Here is a 20,633-nt window from a genome sequence, read left to right as displayed (position 1 = left end):
CTGATCAAGGGACAGCAATCAAGCAGCACCAAAGGTGGCCATTCACAGCTGCTGGGGAAGTGGCCTGGGCCACCCCAGCAAGTGCCACCCCATCCACAGCCCCCTTGTTTGTCCAGGGTTCCAGGACTTGGCCAAGTGGCAACACTAGCCCTGCATGGAAGGATGTGGGATGCTGAACCTTTTTTGAATTACAACGGACTATAGAGCTTGAGAAGTGCAAATAAATGGAGAACAAGCTGTGGTGGTGATCACTTCATGTTTGGCCATGCCAAGAGAGTCCCAAGCGCATGTAATTGATTTTAGCAAATCACTGCTGACAGAATTTTCTTTAACCAAACCACAAGACACTTCCAGCTGATCACTGCATTTGCTCAATAAAGACTAGGAGAGTAGATTGCTTGTTCTCCAAAAACATTTTAATTCAGCTCAACAGCTGCACCAAGCGCTTTATGTTTGCAGAGAGGTGAAAGGCTTTGTAGAGCACAAAATCACAGCAAAACATATCTACCAAGCCAGGAGCAGGTTGTGAAAAGCACTTCCATACCAAATCCTGCTGGAGCAGTAAATTGGTGAAACACTTAACGGTAAGACAAGGCAGTAACGGTCAATAACCAAACTACAAGGAACTTTGGCATGGCAACAAGTTATGCAGCCTTGACCAGAGCCACTGATGAAAAACGAACATCGCCCTTCTCCCGCTCAGTAAACTGCTTGCAGATCATGCCAGCATCCTGCAAAAGAAAGATCATGAGCTATTAAGTTATAGTCTAGACCAAAGTGTTGTATTTAAAAATGTTATTGAAAACCTAAGTTTTCCATAATTCCATATTACATGACAATCCAACTTCCAATAACGAGTCTCCCTTAACCCAAATCTCAATGTTACAGGAGTTCTACAATAGAGAATACAATTTGTTTGAACTGGGCCAATAATAAATATCTACAAATTAGAAGATTTGGGAGTGCCCTGAATATTAACCAGGTCATAAATTTGATAAGTGGGATCCTTGGTTGTGTTTCACATACTCATGTATAAGCTGAGTTTCAGTACTTTGTTGTGCTGGAAAACGCCCTATCGGCTTATACACAAGTCAATTGTCCCATAAAGCCGGCAGGGGGAGGGAGAGCGGCGGGTCACAGAGGCAGGAGTCAGTGGCTGTGGCTAAATTTCTCTTCTAGAATGCAAAGTTACAGCCACTGGCTTCCAGCATACTTACTACCAGGGGCATAACATCTGCGGTCGCAGCTGCGACGGGGCCCCTGACCACTTAGGGGCCCAGGCCCCATTGCTGCCAGTCAGGGCATTAATGCCGTGACTGGCGTATGGAGCCTGATGAGCAGAGTGGGCCTGCATCGGCAGGGCAGTCAGACGCACCATGTCAGCGCTGACTCCTGCCGCATTGAACTATATCGGCGTCACTTCAAAGTAAACGATTGAGGAGAGAGCGTCAGCTGACGCTCCCTCTCCCATCATTCCCCGCTCTGCCTCTGACAGCGGGTAGCGATGACATCATCGCTCACTCACTGTATCAAGCAGAGCAGGAGACAGGAGCAGCCAGCAGCGTGGGCACAAGGAGAAGGTGAGGAGAGTATTTTTTATGCAACAGTAAGTACAGCCAGGACTGTGGTGCCATTCCCAGGGGGGGGGGGGGTGTATACCATGGTGCTGTATACCATGGGGGTGCTGTATGCCATGCAGTGTTGCGTACCATGTGGGGCGACATTCTATGGAGTAGCAAGTCAGACACCTGCCCTCTTCTCATTCTCTATGTGGGGGTGGAGTTATGGGAGTGGTGGGGCTGTGGACAGTTTGAGGGATGAGCCTGGGCTGGTCTCAAGGGGGCCCTGAAAATTTTGCTAGTACGGGGACCAGAAATTCCTAGTGGCAGCCCATAGCTTTGTAGTTACGCCACTGCATACTACTTCCCTTCCTGCATCTCCTGCGTTCTGGTGCCAGCAGCCCTTCCTGCTGAGATAACGTGGCCCTGCTCATTAAGGTAATGAATATGCACGTCTCTACTCCCAGAGGTGTGGAATGAATATTCATTACCTTGAGCAGGGCCACATGATTGCTCTGCAGAAGTGCTGCTGGCGCTGGAACGAATGAGATCCTGCGAGGGTGTGTAGGAAGGCAAGTAGGATGTGTTTATGGGAACCATGCATACAAGGACAGGGATGAGGTGACAATGCATACTCAAGTCAATAAGTTTACCTAGTTTTTCATGGCAAAATTAGGTGCTTTGGCTTATACGGTGATCTAATTGAAAAGAAAAGTCTATTTATTGCTCCCTTTCCAATAGTTGGCGGTTGTGTGTAACCAGTGACTTGTAGAGAGATGTGCTTTACATGGATACAAGAGATACCCATGAATAGGGTTGAGGCAGGACCCATGCCAACTTCAAATAATCCCAACATACATATACATGGATCTGTGAATGTCACTCCATACACTTTCTAGCAAGGAGATTACCTAGTTCCAAAATTGGCCCCTGCATCTAAATTCCAACATCTAGGGTACTGCCCATCTCACAGGGCAATAGTTGGAACTGTTTATAAAAACTCTCCACTGATAAGCTAAATGTGAGGTGGCTGTTGACCTTGAGCCATTAGGGGGGGGGGAGATTAACCAGTTGTGACATTAAACCCTTAATTTTTACAATTCTGACCACTGTCCCTTTATGAGGTAATAACTCTGGAACGCTTCCATGGATCCCGGTGATTCTGACACTGTTTTCTCGTGACATTGTACTTCATGATAGTGGTAAAATTTTTATGTAACTTGTGTTTGTGAAAAAAACGGAAATGGAGAAAATTTCGCAACTCTGAATTTTTATGCGCTTAAAATGACAGATATGGCACACAAGAAACTTAAACGTTTCCCACATGTTTACTTTACATCAGCACAATTTTGGAACCAAAAATATTTTGGTTAGGAAGTTATAAGGGTTAAAAGTTGACCAGCAATTTCTCATTTCTGCAACACCATTTTATTTTTACGGACCACATTTGAAGTCACTTTGAGGGGTCTATATGATAGAATACCCAAAAGTGGCACCATTCTAAGAACTGCACCCCTCAAGGTGCTCAAAACCATATTCAATAAGTTTATTAACCCTTCAGGTGCTACACAGGAATTTTTTTAATGTTTAAAAAAAACAAAAAAAAACCCAGACATTTAACTTTCCACAAAAGTTCCTTCAGGTCCAGTTTTTTTTATTTTACCAAGGGTAACAGGAGAAATTGGACTGCAAAAGTTATTGTGCGATTTGTCCTGAGTGCGCTGATATCTGATATGTGTGTGTGTGTGTGTGTGTGTGTGTGTGGGGGGGGGGGGGGGGGGAGAACCACTTTCTCTAGTCACCTTCCACGACAGCCATATCAGAGGATGTCTCCCCACCCTAATGGGGGAAAGGAAATGCACAAGAGGTTAAATAACCCTCCCCTTCCTGCTACCACCAGTGTTTTTCCTGTCCCCTACGGGGCATGAAGAGGTCCTGATAGTGCTGCCGTGGCCGGCAACCGGAGGCACTACAACATCAGAATACCTGTGACTGCCAGGCAGCCAACGGTCAGGGGCTCTTCTCTCCTCCCTGGGAAGGCTGCTTCCATCTCCACTTCGGTTGTACTCGGGACCATTGCCCGCCCCTCCTGTGCTCCCTCAGTGGGGTAAAGCGGGGCGGTGCGGCTGGGGTCCTCCTGGAGCTCCCCGGCGTCCTCCTCCCCATGCAGCATGTGTTGGGACTGCGTGCACACCGGAAGTGGCGTCGGGAATGGTGCTGAGCTTCCGGTTTGCCTCCCACTGGAGTGTAACGCATGCGCGGCCTGCAGTTTCCAGACTGGACGTGGTCCAGGGCCCCAGCCACTGGCCTGTCGAGACTGCTCTAGTCAGGCAGCCGCTAAGCAGCTTGAGGCAGGCTGGGAACAATGGAGCACCGCCGACCCCCACAGGTGACAGGGTGTGTGCAGGGGCAGCCGCTGAGCAGCTGGATAATCAGCCATGGTGAAGGGGGTGATTGGAATGACCCCCCTGTGGACTGAGGGGAGGAGGAACACAACACGCTGGTGGACCTTGGTTATTCCAAATCCTGGTCTGTGTGCATCCAGGTAAGGCATTATCTGTACACTGACATACTGACCATGGATGGCGACAAACCCTTACTGCCTGCTTCTGCGGCGCCCAGCGTTCACCCTCCTATTCTAAGTAGCAGGGTGGGTCCCCACTTTTCTGTCCAGGGGTAGTCTCGGAGGTGACTTAGTATGCCTTCTCTAAAAGGGAGACAAGGCCTCTGACCCTAAAAATGTGCATGTGTGGTTTCAGACTTCCCTCTTCATATAGGAAGCCTTCTCAGCCCTGCACAGATGTATTATGTACAGAGCAGCCTCCCTACTGGACAGTATAAAAACCTATCACAGAAGTCCAATCTATGGCGACGTTTTCCCAGACCCAATACCACAGCCCCCTCCTGCTAGAAGGAAATGGGCATCTGTGGAATCTGACTGACTCAGGTGAGATTGATACTTCTAGGAGGTTTGGGAAAATGAAGGTTCCACTTCCACCCCCAGTTCTGAAATTACTATTTCTCTTCCGAGGTTAGTATGGTGAGGAAGTGGAATTCTCTATACAATATGAGACGTTTGGGAGGGGCTGAAGTCTAAAACCCAAAGGGGTTTTCCCATTCACGGATATATCCGGAATCTGGAGGAATGGGTCCATACCGAGAGAGACTTAGTGTCACCTCAGAAATTGAGGAATTAGTCCCTTGGAGGGAAATTGCACCTTATGGGAAATCTCTAAAGTGGACGTGTGGAGTCCAGGGTATCTTAAAGAGCGGCTCTTCCATTTGAGGGCAACTCTCAATGGTGAGCTTGCTTAGGAAATCCTGGGACGCCTCCACAACCCTGCTTCCCAGTTCCACTGGATCACCTCACTCGAGGGACCTCTAGCCAGCGGGCAATCGACAGATCCGGGGAAGAAACCCCTTGCCTCACTTCCCCTATTACAAAGCGACAGGGTTCCAAGTGGATGCTTCCGCTAAGTCCGTCCGGGTAGCAGCAAAATCTGCGGTCATCTCCAACTCAGCCAGCTGTGGCTGAAATCTTGGGGAGGAGACTTTACGATTCCCTTTCAGGGAAATTACCACTTGGCTCATCTCTGGATTATATCCCAGAGGAAGCCGCTGATAGAAAGAAGTCGCCTCCAGAACAGCTGTTAAGCAGCTTAAGGCTGGGCTCGGACCAAATTCCTCCCAGAGAGATGGGCAAAAACGGGCCGGTGCAGTTGTCCTAAAGGAGGCAAGGGCAGAATATTCTTGCCCACAACAGCAAGGAACGTACTGGTGACTGCAACGTACTGATCAATACAATGACAGTATGCAATTTTCACAATGACGATTCTCCAGTCAGGGGCTGACTATCGACTTGCAATCCATATCCTCAAACCAATGGGTTATTTGCACCATTCGCGATAGGCATTGAGGACGAGGACTCTCGAACCACAATCTCAGTCTAAGAGTGACGTCCCTGCAGGTGCACCTCCAAAAAAAAAAAAAATCCTTGCTGTCAGACATAAAAACACCACCAGTTCAATGAGTGGAACAGGCTGCCACGAGAAGTGGTGAGTTCTCCTTCAATGGAAGTCTTCAAACAGAGGCTGGACAGACATCTGACTGGGATGATTTAGCGAATCCTGCTTTGATCAGGGGGTTGGACCAGATGGCCCAGGAGGTCCCTTCCAACTCTACGATTCTATGATTCTTTAATGTCCTGCCATTTGGGGTGTCATCAGCCCCTCGAATGTTTACCAAGATAATGATCTTCATTTGCCAGCAGGGAATTTGCATTTTCCTCATACTTAGACGACCTTCTAATAATGGCTCCATCCACATCTCGCCTGAACCAAGACGTAGAAAAATCCCTGGAGATTTTACAGTCCTTGGGTTGGATCCCCAACCTGCAGAAATCAGACCTTCTTCCCTCTGCAAGGAAGAAGTTCTTAGGGATACTCCTGGAATCAGGAAGGCAAGCATTTTTTACCCAGGAACAACTCGACTTGGTTCAGAGGACCTCCATGTTCAGAGACCAGAGAGCACCAACCCTGAGAGACTCAAATGTCCATCCTAGGTTCACTTACAGTGTGCATCCAAGCTGTTTCCAGGGCTCAAGCCCATACTCGGACCCTTCAGTCCTATGTACTCTGGTGTTCAAAGTATTGGAATACTCTGACCAAGAGAACCCCTCTTCCTGGTAAGGTGAAGGTGTCTCGCCTATGGTGGCTGGACTACCAGAACCTTCAGCTGGGATCAGCTCTCCCTGAAAATAGTCACCACAGACACCAGTCAGTCTGGGGTGCTATAGTGGAGTATTCACACTTCCAGGGGGTATGGCCCCCAGGCATCAGAACCAGCTCCTCAAATGAGAATTAAAAGCTGTAGAGGAAGTGTTGAAAGCACGTACGTGGACAATGCGACTACAGTGTCCTACATCTGACACCAAGGAGACATGAAATTCAACCCCAAAAAAAAAAAAATAAAAAAAAAAAAATTGGTGGCTGCAAGAGTTTCTTTGGCAGAGAAACATCTATCCATATCAGCAGGCGGACTTCCTCAGTAGGAAGGACATTCATTCTGGGGGTGGAGCCTAGACCAAGCAGTATTTGTCTCTGGTGTCAAGGTGGGGAAAACCCGATGTGGACCTTTTTGCCATCGGTCAAAACATGGCTTTCCCTCAGTCCCACTGACGGAGCGTAGGGAGTAGATGCCTCCTCCCATCCGGGGCAGTTTGATCTGGCTTATGCCTTCTCTCCGATTCCCATGATAGCGGAAACACTGCAGAAGATATGGGCAGAACAAGTCGCTACAATCCTAGTGGCTCCCATGTGGCCAGGGAGAAGCTGGTACGGAGTCCTACGGAACATGGCTCAGGAAGCCCCAATACTTCTGCCTCAAAGGGCCAGTCTCCTACTCCACCCAGACCCGCACAGAATGAACCCTGCAGCCTGGCTACTGAAGAAATTCTAAAAGCCCTTTCTGAGAGAGTGATCCAATCTCTACAGGGCCACTGGCCATTCTAAGCTGAGCGTAACTAACACCATTTCGGGAAGGCTTGGAAGAAGTTCTCATCTTGGTGTTCCCCAAGCGCCCAGACCCCTTTCATCCTAATATCGCACAGATCTTAAGAGTTTCAAGACGGTTTAGTTCTGGGGCTCACTCCTAGTACACTAAGGATTCAGGTGTCAGCTCTTAATTTTAGATCCAGCAAGCCAACGATGGGTCAGGCGATTCATGACCTCAGCAACTAGAATTTGTCCCAGACTCCATGGTCAGATTCCCCCCTGGGACCTGAACCTAGTTCTCAAAGGCTTGACCAGGGAACCATTTGAGCCACTGTCTTCCACGACCCTGGGAAAATTAACACTAAAAACTGTGTTTTGGTAACAATCACCACTGCAGGGCACAGAGTTACAGGCCCTTTCAATACAGGAGCCATACCTGACCATCACAGAGGATAGCATCATCCTAAGGTTTGATCCCTCCTTATGTCTAAGGTAGTCTCAAACCTTCATAGGTTCCAGGACATTATATTGCCTTCCTTCTGTACAAACCCCTCCAACACGAAATAAGTCTCACACTCTTGACGTCTGTAGAATAGTTCTCTTCAATTCTGTCTGCTGGAGGTAGGAGGATTGACCAAAATTCATTCAAATTTTCTGGTCGGAATGAAGGCAAAGGTGGCAATAAATACAATTGCGAATTGAATCAGGCAAGCGATCAGCCTCACCTACTTGTCACAGAACATTCCTCCTCCTACATCTCTCAAAGCCCACTCTACTCGTTCAGCATCATCATGGGCAGAAAGAGGGAATGCATCTTTGGAGCAGATATGCAGAGCCGCCACCTGGTCGTCTGTCCATACAGACATCACAAACTAAATTTCAACAGGGATTTGACGTTTGGCAGATGTGTTCTGCAGGCTGTTGTCCCTCCCTAAGAAATTAGTTGTTGGTATTCCTCCGATATGGCTGCCGTGGAAGGTGACTAGAGAAAATAGAATTAGTCTTACTGGTAATTCAGTTTCTAGAAACCTTCCACAACAGCACTAATTTCCCTTCCCATCTGATACTCTTATTGGATGATTGATGCACTTTGGTGGTAACTATACATGCTAGTGTCCAGAAAACACACTGGTGGTAGCAGGAAGGGGAGGGTTATTTAACCTCTTGTGCATTTCCTGTCCCCCATTAGGGTGGGGAGACATCCTCCGACATGGCTGTCGTGGAGGGTTCCTAGAAACCGAATTACCGGTAAGACTAATTCTATTTTTGGCGCATGGCAGAGCTCAGAAGGGTAGGAGCACCGTTTGAATTCCAGTCAATTTTGCACTGAAAAAGTCAGATAGGACGCCATGTCACGTTTGGAGAGCCCCTGATGTACCTAAACAGTGGAAACCCCCCACAAGTGACCCCATTTGGAAACTAGACCCCCCCCAAGTAACTTCTCTAGTTATGTGGTGAGAACTTTGAACCCACAAGGTCTTCACAGAAGTTTATAATGTATAGCCGTACAATAAAACATTTTTCCACGAAAATGATCTTTTCACCCCAATTTCCCCCCCCCCCAAGGGTAACAGGACCCTAAAAGTTAGTGCAATTTGTCCTGAGTATGCCGATACCCCATATGTGGGGGTAAACCACCATTTGGGTGCATGGCAGAGCTCAGAAGGGAAGCAGTGCCATTTGACTTTTGGCTGGAATTGGGATTGGAAGCCATGCCGCGTTTGGAAAGCCCCTGATGTGCCTAAAGAGTGGAAACCCCCCACAAATGACACTATTTTGGAAACTAGACCCCCCCCCCCCCCCCAAGGAACTTATCTAGATGTGTGGTGAGCACTTTGAACCCACAAGGGCTTCACAGAAGTTTATAATGCCTGGGCGTGAAAAAAAAAAAACAAAAACACTTTACAAACATTATCTTTTAGTCGCCATTTTTTCTTATTTTCCTAAGGGTAACAGGAGAAATTGGACCCCAAAAGTTGATTTGCAATTTGTCCCGAGTAGGCCAATACCCCGTATGTGGGGGTAAAACTGTTTGGGCGCATGGCAGAGCTTGGAAGGGGAAGAGCACCATTTGACTTTTTCAACGAAGAATCGGCTGGAATTGAGATCAGATGCCATGTTGCATTTGGAGAGCAACTGAGGTGCCCAAACAATGTGCCCAATTATAACTCCAACCCTAACCCCAACACACCCCTAACCCGAAAATGGAAACACTTTAGTTCTTATTTTTCAACTAAGGGGGTGATAACGGGGGTTTGATGTTTGATTTACTATTTATGGCGGGTTTTTATGTTTGGCAGCTGTCACACGCTAAAAGACGCTTTTTATTGTAAAAATAGTTTTTGCATCACCACATATTGTGAGCTATAATTTTCCCATATTTTGACCCAAGTCATGTGAAGTCTTATTTTTTGCGGGACAAGTTCACGTTTTTATTGGTACCATTTTCGGGCACGGAACATTTTTTGATGGCTTCTTATGCCGATTTTTGGGACACAGAATGAACAAAAACCAGCATTTCATGAATTTCTTTTTGGGGGGGGGGGTGCGTTTACACTGTTCCACGTGCAGTAAACTTGATAAAGTGGTTTTATTCTTCGGGTCAGTACGGTTACAGCGATACCTCATTTAGGTCTTTATGTTTTGGTGCTTTTATGCAATGAAAACAATTATATAAAAAATTATTTTTGCATTGCTTTACTCTGCAGGCTATAACTTACTTTTTCGCTGATGACGCTGTGTGGCGGCTCGTTTTTTGCGGGACAAGATAACGTTTTCAGCGGTACCATGGTTATTTATATCAGCTGATTATCACAGCTGACACCCGGCCGCAATCGCTATGACGTACTATCCCATCCATGGGAATAGGGGCCTAGGACCCATGGACGGGATAGTACATCAGATGGCAGAAAGGGGTTAAACCCTTTGTGTAGCCTGTAGAAGCAATAGTATGTTAGGGAGGAGGATTTAGATGGCCACACCATTTTCAAATTACTTTTTGGAATGTCAGGATAACCTCAACCACATTGGTTATACAGCATATACAGTAAACATGCACATATGCTGCAGTAAAGGTGCCACCTGCAGAGACTTCAGTATGTACATATATTCATTATGTAAGCTAGGGGGCAGGTCAGTGATTTGTCAGAAGCCATACAGATGAATACCTAAGCAGAGCACCACAAGCTGCTGTGGAGCACAAGCATATCATTAAGGCCTGTTTCACACTTCAGTTATTCAGCATCAGTTGAAATCCGCCAAGTGTGATAAAACGGATCTGTTTATGCCATGTTACAAAACGGATGTACCGATAGATTTTTCGCTGCTTCCAGAATGCCGTGTAGGGTTAAAATGCATTAAAGGAAAAAACTTCTGGGCATGCGCAGTTTAAAATAGCAGTCGACTGCTGGAAAAAAAAAAAAAAGTTGTCAGTTTACTCCAGCTGGCGGATGCCAAAATTCAAATGGATCTGTAAAAAAAAAAAAAAAAAAAAAAAACACCCCACACACCCACCAAGAAAATGGCGGATCTGCTTTTTCATAAAAACGGTGGATTTTGACTGATGTCAAAAAACTGAAGTGAAGTGTGAGGCCGTGTACCCACGCAAGTGTTTTTCCTGGTAAAAACACATCACATACAAGCATCCCATTCTTTAAAATGAATTCCGCAATTTGTGCATATTGATTCATTTTTTACCGTGAAAACAAAGCATCGTGGTAAAAATGCAGCATGCTCATTAATTTTGTGGGAAAAAAAACGCATTTCTCACTATATTCTATGAGCAGGAGGATGCTCCCGTCAGGGGGGGGGGGGGGGGGGGGGGGGAGAAAAAAAAAAAAAAAAAAAAAAAAAAAAAAAAAAAAAAAAAAAAGTGCTTTTCCTGGGAAGTCCTTTTCTTATGCATACATGGGTACATAGCCTGAAAGAGGCCTAACTAAAACTGTAAATAAAGATTATACAACCACGAGAGGATCACCCAAGGTATTTTAATCAGTATAACAGCACTGACCTGACACTAGGTTACTGCATGCTCAGTAAAGGCCCTGTTACATATAACGATGTCCCAGCAATCCCACATGATGGGATCTCAGGGACATTGCTAGGCTGATCGCTGGTGAGCTGTCACAAGACAGCCCCTCCAGTGATCAGGACCAGCGACGCTGGTTTCTAATGTAAACATTGGGTATCTAAGAGCCACGGCTCCTGGATGCCAACTGTTTACATTAGAAACCAGCGTCCAGCATCACTGATCTCTCGCTGCCACATGCAGCGATGCGTGCTGGCCAGCAGGAGACCAGTGATCGAAAAACACCAAGGTTACTTACTGGTAGCCGTTTTTTTCCGGAGCCCATGACGGCACACATAAGAGGGGATCCGCCCAGTCAGGACAGGAACCCTACTGAAGATAAAAGGGGCGGTACCTCTCCCTCGCTTCAGTTGGTTGACAGAGCAAGAGGCCCCCCCAGGTTATTACACATGGTAAAACTATCACCACATTATATCCAACAAAAAAAAAAAAAAAAAAAAAAAAAAAAAAAGCACCCAAACTATAGTGCACACCAAAGGAGTGATAGGGGGTGAGGGGGGGGGGGGGGGAATATACAGGTGCCGTTATGGGCTCCAGAAAAAACGGCTACCGGTAAGTAACCATGGTGTTTTCCCATCTCCCATGACAGCACACGAGACTGTGCCGCCTCGTCCCTGCCTGTAAGTGATCTGTCACTCCAGCAAGTACAGTCATTAACCGGACAGTGCATGCACAGCAGGGTCCTGATGAAAACTCAGTGTATGGCACAATCTGCAGTTTGTGGATCACACTAGAAGCCAACTCATCAGGCTCTTACTGTGCACTGACTGCCCCAGGGAATGACTGCATTTGCACCACATTTCAGAGCCTGTCCCTTGCATCTTATGTGGCTGCAGTCTAATGAATATTTCAGGTTACAGGCTTCCTGTACCCAGTAGGTTAAGTTATGCTGCAAAGTCGCTTCTGCTCGCAGCATTACAAGTTCAAGTTGGACAGCTGGAACTAGTGGCATGGTTAAGTCACAGGTCTCAATCATACACCACCCCTGGCAAGAAGGAAGGTGGTAGTCAATGGAGCGTTGTGTTCCTGAAACCTTTTCCCTTGGTCAAACAGTTTACAATTGCTAGTGTTCACAGCTAGGACAAAGTCAAATAAAATCTGATACCAGATTTGCATTTATAACATTTCAAAACCAACTACTACATTTAGCATATTTGACATTGCCAACCTTGACTGTTATGGGTTCTTATAATGCCAGTGACTGGTGGAGTAGCCATGATGTGGTCCACATTGGTTCCTTCATATCAATGTGACCTTGTAACCCAGTGTCTTTATATATCACTACAGATTAACTTTAAGAGGCACACCAAGTTTGGATTTACACAGAAAATGTTTAACCATTACCTCCAGTAACTTTCCTTTAGAAGTTGCACCATGGTCAATGGGCTTTGAAGTCAACCCATCTATAAAACACAAAAATAAAGTTTATGGCCAAGGTGGTACTAGGGTAACTGTAAAATTAGCTAGGAATTCTGCTTATATGAACTTACAGTACCTGCAGATATAAGGTGGTGGGGACATTCCATGCATGTTGTGCACATGGGATGAAATAAGGGATGTGTGTTACAGAATTGGGGGGGGGGGGGGGGGGGGGGGGGAAGAGCACAAGACTTGTATCCCAATGTAAGGAGGAAGTGGGATCCATTATAACCTGATTTACATTGATCATTTGGAACTGGATTCCGATATGGTGTACAGAAAGGGTGGGAATGGAGCAAGCATACACTGTTCATGCTGAGAATGAACACACTAAAAGCTAGAGCAGGGGAAGTTGGATTGTAGTGTGCCACAAGATGGTGTGCAAAAAAAAAAAGAAAAAATTATATATATATAAATTAATTTAAATGGAGCGACAATTCCTCCCCAAGAGGGTGGTTGGAATGTGGCCTGTGATAAGCCGCCATTGGCAGGACTTTGAGCCAGTATGATTTATATGGGTCCAGAATCAAATGATATTAAGAACTATCAAGTCAGAGTGTCAAAGGGAAAATTTGTCTACAATATTGATTTGAAAGTTGGTGCCTTGTTCCTTTGAAAAAAGTGAGCCCATTTTCATTGTGCCAAGGCATACTGCCGAAAAGTATTTAGATTATACAAGCCATCCTTACCAAATTCATAGAGATGTCCACTTGCAGCTGTAAGCACCACCAAATGGAAGTGAACACCATCTTCATTGGGCTGGAATAAAATATATGTGCATTACGATCAAAACCCTGTACATAACGCTACGGCCATATGCACACATCCAGTATTTGTTGTTTTACCCCAGTATTTGTAAGCCAAAACCAGGAGTGGGTGAAAAATGCAGAAATGGTGCAAATATTTCTATTATACTTTTCCGCTGACCATTCCACTCCTGGTTTTGGCTTATAAATACTGGGGTAAAAAAAAACCTCAAATACTCAGTGTGCACATGGCCTTAGGCCGGGGGGGGGGGGGGGTCGCAAATGCAGTGCCAGAAACTTGTGCAAGTCTCGTGTCAATACCCAGCACTGTGGACTGGAGTGTTCAGCTGCATACAGCTACATGCAGACTTCAGTCCCGAGTGCTGGGTGTTGAGGGGAGAGACTCGCACGAGTTTATTGCATTGCACTTACAAGTGTGACCCCTGGCCTTAAAGGGATTTCAGTCTTATAACATTTCTTATACATAAGTTAGGTGAAAGCAGTTTTAATCATGAGTCATGGTGCTTACTGCTGGCCATTTCTTCCTCTGGCCCAATTGATAAAGGCTCAGATTAAGAGTTGCCACTAACAGACGCAATCAATGAATGTGTGCTGAATACAGTGTTTCATCTCAGCTGGTGTACACCTCAGTAGGGGGACTGGTGAAGTTTACACTTTAAATGGCATCAACATGAATTAAGTGTGCTTAGTCAGTGGGCAAGACTAGCAAGAAATCCCCATATATAGTGCAAGATTGAAAAAAAATTCAATTGTCACAATCAGAAAACATCTTCATGAATCAGGGTCAGTAGGCTGCCAATGTACTTCACACATAGCGAGCTAGTTAGCAAGATCGCTGAAACGTCACAGGTTGTGACGCAACACCAACCTTGCCAGCGATCTCGCTACGTGTGACACATAGTGGTGACCGGCCCCCCACTGCTACCGCTGATCGTGCTCGAATGTCCTAGGCCATTATTTTGATCGTTGGTGTCCCGCTGGCCAGCATGCATCGCTGTGTTTGACGCCATAACAACGACGAGCAATCTTGTTGGTGACTCAGAACTCAGGTGTGATTTTACCTTGTCTTTTCAACACCCCCTCAGCTCCGATTGGTGGCCACTACTGCGCTATTCTGATTGGGCGACCTCGTCATAAAAGATGACAACGTAGTAGCGCTTCCATCCTTTGTTCCTGAGCGCTGTGGATCGCATTATACGGTTTTCCTTCAGCGTCCCTGTCTGAGTCGCTAGTGCGTTATTATTCGTGGATCCACAGTCACTGACAGGGTGGCTAGTGTTATTCTTGGATTTCACTACACGGTTTGCTTCAGCGTCCCTGAGTCGCTAGTGTGCAATTAGTGGACGCTGAAGCAAACCGTGTAGTGATCGCGCAGTAGTGGCCACCAACTGGAGCAGAGGGGCGTGGAAAAAGGCAACGCTGAAGCACGCCTATTGAGGTCTGAGTCATCAGACTAGCTGCTGCGTGACAAGGTCCCAACGGACCGCTGAGGTAGTTCTACGGGTCGCTGTATTGTTGCTGCATCGTTGATTAGATCTGCCTGTTTGGCAGCTTACTAGCGACCACGTAGCGAGATACCAGCGATCCCTGCCAGTCGTATCGTTGTTGGGATCGCTGGAGTGTCGCCATGTGTAACGGGACCCTAACACCCAGAAGAAGTTTGATATTAATTGTCTCATCAGATGCCTTGTTGTGATAAATCACCTTTTATACAAGGCACCTCTTCCAGGCTCTGGGAAGGATGGTGCCTGGAAGATATCTGTGGAGGCAGAGTTTTTACATAGAGTTACCAGAGATAACAGGAGAAATTAAATTACTCTTGCCAACACATTCTTTGTTTCTCAGCTCTGCTGTACTATAATATTGCAGCCCTGTCTGAAGCCAAGAGGAACCTGCAGATGTATTAGGTATAATCACACACTGCTCTGCAGTGAGATCAGGGGAGCAGATATTCTACATCACCTGCAATTCCCTCTTCAAAATAATAATCTGAGCAAGGCTGTGGCGTTAGCAAGCCAAGGATCTTGACTCCACAGCACTGACCTACTGAGCATGTACATAAAGTACAGCACATCCTGTATTGTACTACTGTACCCAGTTTTAGGCATCTGAGGTGGACCGTTTTATACAGACTCCATAGCCCTGATCTGGAGACTGTTACCTTCCAGACAACATCCTCCCCATAACCTGGAGGTCACTATATAAAGTGATAATTATGATCAAGGCATCCAATATGAGAGATCACTTTTCAGTAGTCTGACCTCTAAGCCCATATTAATAGTTTTAGATAAAGGGATTCTGCCACCATATTTCACCCCAAGTCTATTACACCCATTTAAAATGTTTAACACTTACCCGGCAGTGTCCTTCAGCTGCAATGGCATTATGTGCAGAGCACAGGGCCTGGAAAACATTCAGTGCATTTGTAATATGTACATTACAAGAAGGGAGATAATCAAAACTGCATTTAATAAGATAGCAGCAACTCTTAAGGGGGTGGTCTGAAAGCAGAAGTATTTTATGCCATAATCCAAGCCATTTAATATACTTGCTTTAAAAATTCCCCCAATTACACTTTTACCTCCTGTCTGGTTTCTCCATGGATACTCAAGCAGCACCAGAGCAGGGGCTGTGGTCACTGTTACAGCCTCTGCCCCCCCTCCCTGAAATGAGGAGTCAGCGACTTGTTTTAGAGGTAGGATTATTAGTCCATGCTAGGTCTTTCCAGAGGGGAAAAAAAAAAAAAAAAAAGTTAGTGTAGTTAAGGAATTTATATAGCAGTATATTTGAAAACAGCTATGGCATCAAATGGATAGGGATTTGGATAAAACTAAATACATGGGTTTGCACAAAACAGCATTGGTCTGAGGGAATGCGGATTCTCATATCGGCATGTAGCCTTCTTCCCCATAAAAGTCACTTTTAAGACCTTCAGTTATGCAACCCTTGTATCATCTACTGCCTCAGCCTCAAGTGTCATGAGATTTAAAGGGGTTCACTACTATAATGACAGCCCTTCAATTTTGATTGGCTATTAATAGGAGATTGTGGTGATCCCACAACCACAGACCAGTAGCATCTGGGTGTAGAGTATAGAGAGCAGACACCAATAGTCTGTACGCCACTTGGTCGAGGCTGTAAATCAGCTCCTATTTAGGTGATGCAGTAGGGTCAGCCTCAACTCCACATGCATGGCAATTTTTAAACAAAAATTTCATCTTGTAGGATTTGTAGGTCAGACTCCATTTCTAAAGGAAAAATGATAATTACTTACCGGTAATTTGATTTTCCAGAGCCATGACAGCACCACACATGAGAGAAGGTATCCACCCCCAGGAAACCTGTAGCAGAGACATAAGGGGGCAGCACCTCTCTCCCCAGTTTGAGTATGCAAAGGTAACCGCCTTATTAGTTTACATGCATGTTATAACAGTGTAACTAATATTCACCTTTTTCATATATTCCATATATTTACATTTCCCGATATAACTTTAAATTTTCTAGTGCATCACACAACCATCACCAAGATAGGGCGGGAACAATGCGGTGCCGTCATGGCTCTGGAAGATCAAATTACCGGTAAGTAATCATTTTTTCCCTTCCCCATGACAGCACCCACATGAGAGGAAAGATAGAATAGACTCCTAGGGTGGGACAACAGCAGACACTTTTCTCCCAAAGGCCAGATTTGAGGGCCCCAAGTCTAGTCTATAGTGTCGGAAGAAAGTGGATGGTGAGGACCATACTGCTGCTTTACAGATCTGCTCAACTGAAGCATTTGCCCTTTCAGCCCAGGATGTGGCTATGGCTCTTGTAGAGCGAGCCGTTACACCCAGTGGGGGAGTCAGAGCCAAAGAAGAGTAAGCTAGTGCAATACCCATACGAAGCCAACGTGCAATCATTGATTTTGAAGCTTTACCAGTTTGTCCCCTGAAAGGAGACAAAAAGGGCTGAAGACTGTCGCCATGATTTTGAGGCTTCTATATTGAAGCAGGCAACGTCTGACATCTAAGCAATGTAAGGTTTTTTCTCCCTGGGATTTGGGGGTTCAGACAAAATTTATCTCCTGCTCCCTGTGGAATTTACCTTCAGTAGGAAGGCTGAATCAGTTTTTATGATCACCATCATCCAAAAAGGTGGTATATGGTGGATTTACAGATATTGCCTGCAGCTCACAGATATGAGCTGAGATTAGGGCCACCAGAGTACTGTTTTTAGTGTTAGCGCCTTTATTGAGATGGAAGCAATAGTTTCAAATGGAGATGCTGTCAGTGCCCTTAATACTAAATTTAGATCCCAGGGAGCTACCTTAGATGTTAATTTTGTGGGCCTGGATGTGAAGGAGGCCCAAATGAATCTATAGATCCATGGGTGGTCAGCCAGTTTTTGATCAAACAATGCACCCAGGGCCAATACCTGCATTTTTAAGGTGCTTGTGGACAGACCCTTTTCCAGTCCTTTCTGGAGGAACTCTAGAATTTCTTTTGGTATTTCCTGGGCTGTTTTAGTTAATTGTCAGCCTGTGAACTGCAAGAATTTTTTCCAAAATTTTTTGGTATTTGAGAAGTTACCTCCTTCCTGCTAGCGAGCAGGGTGGTTACTAACGGGACTGAGAACCCCTTTGCTAGAAGGAGTCCCCTCTCAAGTTGCACGCAGTGAGGTGCAGCCTGTGAACCCTGGGGTGTTCCACTGGGCCCTGGTATAGCAGATTCGGGGGTATCTGGGAGGATCCATGGGTCTGAGATAAACATGCATCTGAGCCATGCCCTTTTCGGCCAGAAGGGCGCAATCAGGATTATCCTAGTGTCAAGGTGAAAATATATTTTCTTATACAACTTTTATATTTTTATACTGTGAAACAATAAGTTTTTCCTAATTGCTTGCTAATGCAAATGTAACTGTATTAAAGATGGCTGCCAGTGTTTACTTTCACTTAAATTCAGTGTCTAAAGAGTTAAGTTAAGTTTCATTTCTCCTAAAAAGATAACTCAGGAATGTGAAGAAGTAACCATCGGGAGACGTTTTGACGAATCAGGGAGAGACTGGACACTAGATGTATACTGCATAAACCCCGCCTAATGCACGCCTTCCCCTAACACTCAATATAGTATTGTGTATTTGTAAATAAAGCCAGTTGTTGTACTGCTCCTGACAGGTGTGGATGCAGGACATTAGCTAAGACTGAATCAGCTGCGTGTCTGAGTCATTCTTAATCGGTACCAGATGTTTTGCGCTCGCACAATGATTTGGAATGACTGGTGAATGAGGATTCATTGTCGTTTACGACCCCGACAATTTGGAGCCCAACGGGGGGCGTGGACAGTGATCCGAGGCTCCTCTGGACCCATGCCTGGATGTCTGTGGATGATACCTGTAGTGGCTGACCTCGAGGACTGATCACCCTCCAAAACACGGTAAGTGAGATCATATACACTGTAGGTGTCACACTTGCTAGTGTCTCAGCCGTTATTGGTTTGTCTGTGGTCTCCTTGGGTCTGAGGGGTGACCGGTCGAGTGGTGAGACTGAGTGCGATCCTGTGCCACGCTCTGAACCAGCAACTGAGAGACGTCGCATTCTGCGCGTCCTCATGTACACCACACCTCCTCCACCGGTCATTGTACTCCATTCAACCACCCTACCCGTGACTATTGTCTAGTAGTGAAGTGGAGTGATAAATTGAGCTAGTTGCAGATTGTGGGGCAACCTAGAGGAAGGGATAGGAGACGCAGCCTCTGTGATATTGTACCAGCTAGGTAATTAAGACGTCCCGAGAAGGGACCACCTGTATTTCTGTGGAGGGCTCTCACTTGGAGACCGCCTCCCGACTGTTGGAATATCGTGGCAGGATAATCTGTTAATCACTGCTGTTCAAGGTTAGGGAAAGGAAATATTGAGCGCGAGGCTCTTTTCCTAGTACGTCGAACGTGAGGCTCCGTACTGTGGAACATCAGTGTTGATATCGCTACCAGTGGTTTTTCTGCAGAGAACCATAGTATTCTGTAAGAGTCATGCTGCGTATCTTAAAGCAGAAGGAGTCTGTGCCCCACAAGTTAGATGAGGATGCTGTGGAGGTCAAGGCAATAGTAGCGTCACGGGAAGGCAAGAAGGCAGTCAAGAATGTTGAGAGATTGTATAAGCATGTAGGATTGCCCTCGTCAGGGAGATTACAGCCGGCTATGTGGCATAATCTCATAGAGAACAAACGAGGCATGTTGAAAGATAAAGGATTGTTAGAACAAGCACAAGCTCATCTGCGAGTTGCGCGAGGCTTGAAGAATGAAGGATGGAAAGAGATTGATGGGGAAGGAGGATCAGACAATGCGGAACCTGTGTTTGGTTATAAAATGCCTTTGAACTGTGATCTTATAGATTGTAAAATGGCCGCCGTGCCACTGATGATGAAAATGCAGTCCCAACCACCGCCCTATAATGGCGACAAGACGAGCTCTCCAGAAGCGTGGGTGTGTCCTGTTTGTGGCGTGCAGAATCCAACCTGGGTGGAAACCTGCCGTGTGTGGGGCGGGCCGTCCTTGGGGTTCCGCCCAGACCATGGACGGAAGTGGGGCATGCCACGCCTCCGGCAGCCATCTTGGTGCACCCGGAATTCCTCCCCAGCCACTATGTCCGCTGGTAACACTTTCCGGCGAGTACTATCAGGGACCACCACTTCCTGAGAAACCTCCGGCACCGACCGATGCTGTTCCCACCTCTAATGTTCCTGTTTCTGTTCCGGCCTCTGGGCCTAGTCTCCCGGTGCAACCCACTGTGATATTTGTAAATACACCTGGTCAAGGTCCCTTCACTCTTGATGCCCTGACCGGCAGTACGGCTTTCCGGTCCGTAATGCGTATGAGGCGCCAAGCTATCGGAGATGATGAGGGATCAGAAGATTCTGACAATCAGGTTGCTACAATTCCCCCTGCCCCGCCACTGCTATTAGGTCCGTTCGAATCCCCCCGGCCCGGAAGGAGCCCACTACCTACCCCTCTCAACAAATCCTCTAGGTTGCCCCATGACCCTGAAATCTGGTTCCCCTGTCATTCACGCTATTACATCACACCTCAGGGCTCCCAGGTTCTTTTCTCAGTGGGGTATGGGGACATAGTTACCCACCAGGTAGGAGCCATAGTGAACCCAGCTAACTCTACCCTGTCGCATAGAGGTGGTTTGGCCCAACAGATAGCTAAAAAGGGAGGCCCAGCCATAACCCAAGAGGGTCAGGCCTACCTTACCAATTATGGCCCCTTGCATCCAGGAGACGCTATGTCCACCCAGGGAGGGAATTTGCCCTGTGATATAGTGTTACAC

General features: G+C 46.3%; 1 protein-coding gene across 2 annotated transcripts in view; it reads right to left on the bottom strand.

Moving 5' to 3' along the window:
- Positions 1-394: 394 nt before the first annotated feature.
- The window catches only part of LOC141073737 (ubiquitin carboxyl-terminal hydrolase isozyme L1-like), a 38,036-nt gene continuing 17,797 nt past the window's right edge, over positions 395-20,633 (bottom strand). For both annotated transcript variants that reach the window (XM_073561142.1, XM_073561143.1), the window contains 4 exons: positions 15,680-15,727; positions 13,247-13,316; positions 12,483-12,541; positions 395-731 (listed from right to left, as the gene is read on the bottom strand). In XM_073561142.1, the coding sequence (XP_073417243.1) occupies positions 645-731; positions 12,483-12,541; positions 13,247-13,316; positions 15,680-15,727 (264 nt within the window). In that variant the 3' untranslated portion in view covers positions 395-644. The remainder of the gene's footprint in view (positions 732-12,482; positions 12,542-13,246; positions 13,317-15,679; positions 15,728-20,633) is intronic.

Source organism: Dendrobates tinctorius, unplaced genomic scaffold, assembly GCF_039654945.1.
Source record: "Dendrobates tinctorius isolate UK_male_01 unplaced genomic scaffold, ASM3965494v1 ptg000314l, whole genome shotgun sequence".
Classification (NCBI taxonomy): Eukaryota; Metazoa; Chordata; class Amphibia; order Anura; family Dendrobatidae; genus Dendrobates; species Dendrobates tinctorius.
This window is presented reverse-complemented; position numbering and strand designations above follow the sequence as displayed.